This window comes from Eimeria necatrix, genomic scaffold (assembly GCF_000499385.1).
Source record: "Eimeria necatrix Houghton genomic scaffold, Enh_scaff5, whole genome shotgun sequence".
Taxonomy (NCBI): domain Eukaryota; phylum Apicomplexa; class Conoidasida; order Eucoccidiorida; family Eimeriidae; genus Eimeria; species Eimeria necatrix.
The window spans coordinates 242,544-252,004 of record NW_013654378.1 but is presented as its reverse complement, the minus strand read 5'-3'; the positions used below and the strand labels follow the sequence as shown (position 1 = coordinate 252,004).

The window sequence follows — 9,461 nt, the reverse complement described above, 5'->3', positions numbered from 1 at the left end:
AGCCGCCTGCAAACTACTTCCACGTGTAATCCCGTTAGATATGGCGCCGTGAGCAACTCTTGAGTAATTGTTAAGCATTCCAAGTGGCTCCAGGATACACTAAACATGAATCATGAGTATTATCCAGTCGCCTGAAAAATTGGCCTAAAGGCCACTGATGCAAGTATGTGAAAAAGGTGGCAAACGCTTCAGAGACAGAAATCTCCACGATTGCACTAAATGCCACTGTGGAACCACTGCGGGTTGACAACGCGTGTTCAGAAGAGAACAGTTGATGAGTACCTCTAGGTGGATCCTGTTCTCATGAACTGCAAATTCCCATATGAAATTACTGAGTGTCCTCAGTCATTTCTTATCAGCTTCCATTGTCATTCAGGCTAACAACCTCGCGCAACATGTGAAACTGGGGAAGAACAATCCTGCAGGTAGTCTTTGCCCCCCTGACACTTCTCAGAGCTCGTCTGTTGCGTAGTACCTTGAGGTAAGAGCGGAAAAATGGGCTCCATCACGCGCCGCCCGTGACAAGCGAACAAACTGGGAACGTTGTGTATTCAGAAGTTCGCGATCTTATCACGCGTAGTACCCTTGCGTCGCACCGTAGCTGTAGCCCTCTCCGAAATCTGCACATGGATACGCAAGCACAAGTGTCCAGAAAAAGTACTGAGGATGCGTGCTTCGCTCAAGAGTTGTGAAAAAGCGTTCCTTCATGAGGGCTATTGGCACCATGCCCGCCCGCAGACACACCCTGTTCTGCAAGCAGGTCCTCCTCGGTGTCCTCTCTGGTTTTGATGAAACGCTTGTATAAACACCCTAAGAACAAAACATGCAAAGAATGGTGGGCGCCTGCTTTACATTTCAAGTCAGGTGTACCCAACTGGCATGTTGGGTTCTTTGGTCAGCGAAAGCTCTTAAAACTGTAATTCGTGAAGCTGCAGACGCAGACTGTGCTGCCGAAGTGCTCATCCACAAACAGCAGTTGAAAGGGACGCTGGCAAGCTGTGAAAACGCACACAATACGCCTCCAGAAATGAGTATTAGCGCAATCGTAGACAAAACAACGACAGCCCAAACCCATGATGGTGTATCGCTCGTTGCGCCATTCGCAATGAACACTGCAAGCTGTTCGGATGCCGCTTTGTCTGTGCACTCCCACAGTCCTGCCTGTGTAGTGCTCTTCGTGCAGTACTTGTAGTCACCGCACGTCAATCCCAAAGTTGTGCAAGCCAGATCTTCGTTGCCGGGCAAAGCTGCACAACATCAAAACAGGCCGACGAAGTTGTGAACTGAAGCTAAATTTGCCTAACGACTCTCCAAAAATGTACCCAAACCTCCCGTTCCTGTTGAACAGACCAAACAAAAACATAAATAATGATGTTTGCTTACGCTCGCACGTGTTGACTGTCCCGGCTCCACGAAACCCTTGGATGCATTCGCACTTAAATGATCCAGGAACCAAGGAACATGCGGCAAATACCGTGTCACAGTCATTCTTCCCCGTGCCGCAGAAGTCTTCCGTCACGCATCCACTACCGGAAGAGTCGGGCTCGAATCCAGCACTACACTCGCACTTATAAGATCCCGCAAGGTTGGTGCAGACTGAATTAGATGGGCAGATGGACGGGTTCTCATTGCATTCATTGATATCTGAAGCAGCGTTCCACGATAGGGCGCATTCCTAAGCAAAACTCTATTCCGATAACGAGCACATGCAAAGTAGGAAACTAAGTTCTGACTTAGCGACATCAGGTGACTCTGGCATGCAGGTTCCCTATAGATTGTTTTTAGAGGCTCGAACCTCTGCATGCGACGTTGGGCTTATCGTTATTGCCAGTCCAGCCTTTATGGCATTTGCACAGCTGTTCTTCTCCATCACGGTTGATGCAGTCGCTGTTCTCATCACAATTTCCCCTGTTTGTGGAGCATTCATTGATGTCTGAAGAGGCAGCTCACAACCACAACCACGTCCACATGCTCATTTTCAACCCAAACAGCTCTCTGCAGCAACCCTAGTCACATAAAACAAACACTCTGCAAAATAGTCTAGATAGAAATACCCTCACTACTGTACTCAATACGCACAAGACTCATGCCATGCAAGATGAAAAACGCACAACACGATAAGCCAATAGCTAGCTCTGTGATAAGGTGGAGTGACGCTGCTGACCAATGCAAACTCCGTCCTTTTCTTGCCTGTACGGTCCACAGCCGCAAGTAAAGCTGCCCGGAATGTTCACACAATCGCCGCCCTTTTGCTTGCAATTATCAAGGCCCTGAGCGCACTCGTCTATATCTGTGGGACAAAAGCAAATAGACAATGATCTGCGCGACCGTTACAACAAACTAACGGCGTGGTGTACAGTGCCAGGTACGCACTAATTCTTCCCCCATGCTCTTGCTTCTTAATTAACAGTCATACCCAGATTTCTGTTGTAGTAGTGCCGTGCGCAGCACTCACCGATACAAGTGGAGCTCAGGTTTATGCCTTGTGGAGTGAAGCCTTTCTGGCAAGCACACCAGAAGCCGTCTCCGCTTTGGCATGACTCTGCGTGTTCAACCCTCGAGCAGTGATCATACCCTCCGGCGTCGCACGCTGCAATGGATCAAACATGCGCCTCGAGCAGCAGGAAAGGTGAAAACAGGATCCCTACTGGCCATTAGGACAAGCAACTTGCCCCCATTCTAGAATACAGCGCAGAAACCCCTCGCCTCTGAACTGGCACGAATTGCATGATCTCCTTGACGAAAAGCCGTTTAGGACTCACGAGTGCTGCTTTTGCCTCCCATAGCTGCGAGTCGCGGCGGTCCAGGTCACCCGGCCCCCTACCGTACTGCAGATGGCGCAACCCGCCAGTTCAAAGGCCACAGCGGGCTTTACGTAATCCAGTAAAGATATTACTGGATACAGAAAAACGAAACCGCAGAATCGAGTCAATGCTACAACGACACAGCTGTTCTGACCTAAGGGATGCACTGAACCAGAGGGGGTTCACCTCAAAGTCTTAGAAGAGATATGGGGGAGTAAACAAGGGTTTTTGGCCCATGAAAACGGAAATCAGATGATGATGACAGACCTCAAACACTTATCATTTGAGAGCCTCCTGTAGAATGGTAGCCTTCGCTCATCGCGGCACCAGGCCACCCGCCAGTGTCACTGGCTACTTGCATCGTGTAGCCTTGAGAGCAATTGCATGCAAGGTCTTCACTGTTTGTTTTCTGAGTGTTCTCATTTGGCATGTTCATCTAGAATTTGGAGTTTCTAAATGGGAAGTATTCTTATCCATTTAGGACAGGGTAAGAAGGAAGAGTCTCTGCTCAGTCATGCAGGTGGTCTGGTCCACACTCTCGAAAGCAAGCCTTCCCCAGTCATTAATGGACAGATACTCCTTGTGTTGATTGAGTATTCAGTTTCAGTTAGTATGTGAGTTTTTCTGGCGAGATGACAATTGGACAGGGACGCTCAACGGGTCTCCGTACAAAAGCCATTAATATCCCGACAGGGGTGACCACTAGCATCGTCAACTTGCATATGAGTGCTGTCCTAGGGAGCAATTTTAAGACATTACTGGTTCCTATATCGTATGGTTTTAGGGAACTGCTGCAGCAGTTACCCCACAATGAGAGAGATCGACAGCAGATTTGCGCCGTTTTTCCCATGACTTGGTTGGGAAGGCATTCCTCGTCTGCGGGGCCAATTCTTCCATAATTAGGACTACAAGATGTATTTTGTGGGCCGATGTCCCAGAAACACACCTCAGTCCTCGCATGAGGGCATGCAGAGTTGTCCCGGCTGACTACCCACTGAGTTATGTACGCGGGGTGCGCATTCCAGTGCCGCGTAACTGCTGTGAATTATCTCAAGTATCCAACGTTTACAGCTAAGACTACCGGGGTATCGAATCCCATTCGCTACCTTTGCCGTAACTTCCTGAGCTGCCACTAGGGGTCTTTCGCGCTGCCTTGGATCCAAATGGGAGGCGCAAGCGGTGAGCATTTCACACTGAGGCAGTGTTGATGCTGCTCCTGTGCCACGGAACAAAGGATCCTAGGTCTTAGGGAGTGTGCCGTAAATATATATGCAACGCTTATGCGTACAGCTGGAGTCTCAGCTGCGTTCTGTACAAGCAGCTCGCCGTCAATTTGACTCCATGCCATACAGGGCCAGCAGACGCCCGGCCGACGTCCTGTTCAATTAGAATTGGAGCGACTGGAACATGAAGCGGAGTGTTTGAAAGACATAAGCCTTGAATTTTCGCCTCAACCGATAGACCCTAAATTGAGCAAAAAGTTGTAGAGCAGATGAAAGCAGAAGCAGATACTTGGCCTGCAGGTTAGTGGCAAATCTGCCACACAGCGACACATAACTGCGACTCCTTTGGACAGCAGTAGGAGCAAACTATACATGGAATTATGCTGTCTGCTTCCGCCGCTGCCGCCGCTGCTCCTGCTGTTGCTGAGGCACTTCTTGCTTCTGATCACCGTTTGAGTCGGCTTGTTGACTTTTCGCATCTGCCTCCTCTTGAAGTTCTGAGAAGTAAACACTCCCGAAGAGGCATCGTGTCAGGCAGAGACCCTGCAGTTGCTGCTGCAGCTGAAACGCGTCCGCTGAAGCAATGACAGTCCTATGCAGTCGTGGTTTTTGTCCCAAAGTGGGCTGCCCCCGCTCTTTCTGTTGATACTGGTGCTCTTTGGGGTCGTCCCCTGCTGCCTCAGTTGACGAGTCTGGGTCCTCTGATGCACGGGCGTCCATCAGCAGTTCTAGGTGGTCTTCCGCGTCTGCATGTGCTGTGTCTGCTGCGTGCGCCTTTACAGCCGTGCGCAGCAGCAGGTCATCCGCGGACACTCCTGTTCCCGGAAGCCTGACAAGTCCCAAGTGCTCGAGCGAGCAAAGAGCAACACCAAACCGCAGAAAAATGTGCTGCAGCAAAGACTTAGGACCTGCAATACCACCTGGGCATGAGACCTCCGCATCCTGCTGCAGCACAGCCAGCGCCTTTCTCTCCACAGAGTCAGCCTCTTCGCTGAGCCCTGCATTTGAGCCTTCCTCTTTCTTTGCAACTTTCTCAGCTCTCCGCCCCTTGCCCTTTGCTGCAATACACTTCTGTTGCTGCTTTTGCTGCTGCTTGTGGTGGTGAAGCCAATTCTGTTTATAAGCGCCAACTAAGTCGGTGCAAAAAAGACAAAAAAGCGACCACAAGGAAATGCGTCGGCTGCTGAAGGCAATACGGCGGTAGAGAAGCCCTGTATCATCAAGAGCGGCGTGCACTTGCTTGATCTCTCCCCTCCCTGCTGTTGGCACTGCGGCTTGCTGGTGATATTCCAACGCACTCCCACTGAGACATGCCAGCTCCTGTAGCACCTCAATAGGCTGCAGCGGCTGCAGACGGGCGAGAGTATCTGCCGCTCCTGCCTCTGCGCGATGTGTCGGAGACCGGGGAGCTGCGAGGGCAGCAGCAAAGAACTGCGGCTGTTCTGCTGCAGCAACAGACAACGACCACACCCCTAATTCGCAACCTAGTGGGTGCCACTGCAAGAGTGGCAGCAGACAATACAACAAGCATTCCCTGGCCCAGCTTTGGAAACGACCGCAAAGGCCGCTATCGCTGTTGCTGCTGCAAAGACCCTCCGTAGAAGACAATGGAATAGCTCTAGCGCGTCTTTTTAGCCCAGAAACGAACGCAGAAGGCGCGTTTTGTTGAGACTGCTGCTGTCGCTGCTGCTGGTCACATGTCAGCTGCAGGAGTTCCATGAGTTTGTTCATAATCCTGTGGAGTTCAGCAGCCTTTTTTATCCCATATACCCGCTGCTGCTGCTGGTGGTGCTGCATGCGTTCTTCTAGCTGCAGGAGCAGGGCCCATTCCCTCTTTGTTTGGCGGCAAAACTGCTGTAGCGCGAGTAGCAAAGCCTTCGGGACTGCGGCAACCCTTCGGGTTGTAGCAGCAGCATTTAGGGCTTCTGAGACAAGTGTTGTGACGAGACCCCCGACACGGCAACAAGCCCCAGCTATCCGCTTCACTTCCTCGCAGACTGCATAAGCACAGCAACAACACAGCAGCCACCACGTAGTGACAAAGACCACAAGGTGTTCAGGCATCACTTACACGTACTCTCCTCAGTGGCACCGAGCTTTATAGGATACACAAGGCAAGCATGCATGGTTCATGTGCAAATGAGGGCCCAAAGCTGCACACAAATACATGCCCAAAAAAACGCACTCAGGGAAACGACGTGAGCTGCTGCAGGAGCAGAAGTCAGCTGCTTTCCCTGCAGCAAATAGTCGTGGTAGCCAGGGGTCCTGCCGCTGCCACCTAGGATCTGCAGTAGCAGATTAACTGCAGGAAGAGTGCTGCTACTACTATCGAGGCTCTGAAGAGCAGCAGCAGTCTCGGATGCACTGAGAGCGAAGGCTTGGCGCTGTTGCATCACGTGTTGCTGCAGCACAACCAGTAGCCGCATGCCCAACCCTGCTGCTATGCGACGCTCCAGTACCTGCAGAGCTGCAGCCGGTAGCAACTCTCGCTGCAGCGCAGCGCGCCGCCGGTCTAAAGACTGCTTTTGATCTGCTGCCGCTGATGTACCCGCGCTGTCCCACCAGTACTGTAGCATTCCCAACGCCCGTTCAATGGGTGCACACGCTGGGGTTCTGTTGCACCCTTCCTGCTGCTGCTGCTGCGCCCGCCAGGAGCTGCAACAAGGAGATTCCAGTCTTGCTGTGGCTGTTGTGCGCAACTCCGCATGTAGGTGCTGAAATTTAGTTATTTGCTGCAGTAGGACCGTCTCCTGGTGCGGCGTCAGTACAGCAGCAGCCAACAGGGCTAGCCGCCACTCAAGAACTGCTAGCCTTGCTGCAGCGGATTGGTCACCAGATGCACCGTCAGCACCACCTTTTGCTGATGGAGTGCTCTCTTTGCTGCTGCCTATGATGCGGCTGCCTCTGTTGTTGCTGCTGCGGGTGTCAATGTTGGTATTGCTGGTGCTGGGGCTGCAGAGTGCAGCAGCGGCGACGCGAGCATCCAATGAAATGAAAGAAAAGGGATGATCTGCGAAAAACTTGTAAAGCATCATGCGCACTAACCGCAGCAGCTGCAGCACAGATGCCCCTTGGTCTAGAAGCAGCTGCTGCAGTTCCTCTATGGCTGCAGCTGGCAGGACAAACAGGGTGCTCGCCGGGCAGCACAGCAGTAACTGCAGGAGCGCATCGTGTACTGCAGACGGCCGCAGCAGAGCTGCAGCATCAATTTGCAGCATTCGCAAAGTTGAAGGCTCCAGCAGCTGCTGTATTGCTATAGCAGACGCAGCAGCCGACGCTAACACCACTACAGGGATTCCCTGCTGTGACCGTAGCAGTGACACCAGCAGCAGCACCTGAGAAAGGACGCGTGGGGCAAATGCCTCGAGCTCCTCCAACACAACAACTAGTACACTGTTATTGCTGCTGTTGCTTCTGCTTCTGTCTTCTTGAGCCCTGGTGGGTCTGTCGTCTGCTCCACCGTCTTCGGACGAGCTGTCGTCACTACTGCTGCCGCTGTTACCGGTCGCAGCTAAGTGCTGAGAGCGTGTTTTTACTGTGGATCCATCCCCCTTGCAGCGCGATATGCAGCAGAAGCCCCTGCTGTGTTGCTGTAATTGCTTTTGCCAGAGCTGCCCCAGTCTGCTGCTGATGTCGTGTCCCCAGTAAGCCCCCTCATCCTCTTCAGTTGCTGTAGCCTGAGCTGGGCCTGTGCCAGCGTTGTTGTCGTCACCTGTCATCCCCTCAAGACACCGCAGCAGTAGCAGCTGTTGCTGTTGCGCCCAAACGCCGTCAAATTCACCCCAAGCCGCAGCAGCCGCAGCATCAGCAGCAATCTCTTCTGCTACTGCTCCTGTTTCGCTTTCCACTTCCTTCTCCTGCCTGCTGCCATTCCCGCTGCGGCCAATACATGTACTGCAGCAGCTACTCGCCTTGAGCTGTCCGTACATTGTACGCAAGGCCGTTTGCGCATTCGTGCAACTGTTGGCCCTTAACACGACTTGCCTGAGAAACAGCTCATCTTTGCTGCTAGCGCTGCTGCTGCCGCGACTACCACGGCTACTGCGGCGACCCCCACAGCAGCACTTAGAGAGTTGCTGCAGCTGCAGCTGCAACATCCGAACAGCCAACCGGTGGTCCTCGACGTCTGCTCCCACATGCATTATGACCACAGGCAGAAACTCGCAGAGGCTACCGTTGTGCCTTCTGCTGGTAGTGCTGCTGCAACTGCTGATGTGGGGCTGCTGCAGCTCCAGGGCGCCTACAGCTGCATGGGTGCGCACTATTCGGCAGATGCCCTGTAACTGCTGCTGCATTGCTGCGGAGACCGCTGCTGCTGCTGCTAGCAGCAGCGCCTCCTGCTGCTCCTCTGCCCGTTTACACCGTAACAGAGTGGATGGAACCTCGGAAGCGGAGGCAGAAAAACCGTCGTATGGGTACCTGCCGAAGATAGCAGGCACAACAACGGGGGTCGGCAACTGGCCGCTGCTGTTGACGCCGCTGCTATTCGCTGTGGCGTCTTCTTCATCCTCACTACATTCTTCGAGAGCCTCCCTAAGCAGCTTGCTAACTAGGGGTTGCTGCAGATCCTGCTTGTGCTGCTGCTTGTGGCGGCGCTCCCTCAAAAACGGCGGTGAGCGCCCCGCAGCGGCAAGAAGAGGCGAAGGCTGCTGCTTCGGGGCCGTGACGGTGAAACAGCAGGTATCTACTTCTCCGTTTTCCTTGCGGATCCCATCCCCGTAGACAGCCCACGGTATGACGGGCATCTCGATCGTTGTTGTTGCTGCTGCTTATGTTGCTGCCTTCGCTGGTGCCGCGGCTGTGCTCAGAGCGCGGCGACGAGATGCCAAACGTAGAGGCCCTGCTCTCTCGGCAACGATACCCAGTGGTGACTGCAAGATCTCAAGCCACTGCTGCTGCTGCTGCTGCGTTGTGCGCTTCTTTGCACAGACAGCTAGCGCCAGGGGCCCTATTCCTGTGTGTAGCTGCACGCACGCCTGAGGACTTGGGCTCTAGGCTTTGGCAAAGATGTAAAATGCGGGGGAAAGAAAATGGAAACATCCCAAGAGCAAAGGGGCGCTCTGGATGTGGGATGCGCTCTGGTCATTTCGGTGGGGTTGTTGTCGGCGTGGCATGTGCTCGTTTCTGCATCTTTCTCAGCCTTAAACACTTACGAAATGTGCTTAGCAAGGTAATTAAAGTATATGTTCAGCAACTTACAACCATTATCAGACTACTTTTTCACTCAGACAAGCTCAACCACAACATTGGCGCTGAATGTAAGGGGGCCGCTGGGGCTTGCGCGGAGACCACCATCGAGCCACAAGCCCGGAACTTTATCCCTTAACACTCCGCGCCAATATCTAGATTGCACATTTAACTAGAATCTTCATGGCTTTTTCCCTAACCAGGGCTGCCTGCTGCTGGCTTACTGCTACCCTCAGCAGCCCAGAAC

General features: G+C 52.9%; 2 protein-coding genes across 2 annotated transcripts; both read right to left on the bottom strand.

Moving 5' to 3' along the window:
• Positions 1–570: 570 nt before the first annotated feature.
• On the bottom strand, positions 571–2,784 carry ENH_00065830 (microneme protein 7, putative; the record flags this gene model as incomplete). Its single annotated transcript, XM_013581867.1, has 7 exons — positions 571–620; positions 724–810; positions 1,011–1,247; positions 1,384–1,644; positions 1,796–1,933; positions 2,165–2,290; positions 2,763–2,784. 7 exons carry the CDS (start codon positions 2,782–2,784, stop codon positions 571–573), a joined length of 921 nt encoding a protein of 306 aa, XP_013437321.1.
• A 1,621-nt stretch (positions 2,785–4,405) lies between these two features.
• Positions 4,406–8,772, bottom strand: ENH_00065820 (hypothetical protein, conserved; the record flags this gene model as incomplete). The annotated part of the gene is made up of 2 exons (XM_013581866.1): positions 4,406–6,024; positions 6,213–8,772. 2 exons carry the CDS (start codon positions 8,770–8,772, stop codon positions 4,406–4,408), a joined length of 4,179 nt encoding a protein of 1,392 aa, XP_013437320.1.
• Between the last annotated feature and the right edge of the window lie 689 nt (positions 8,773–9,461).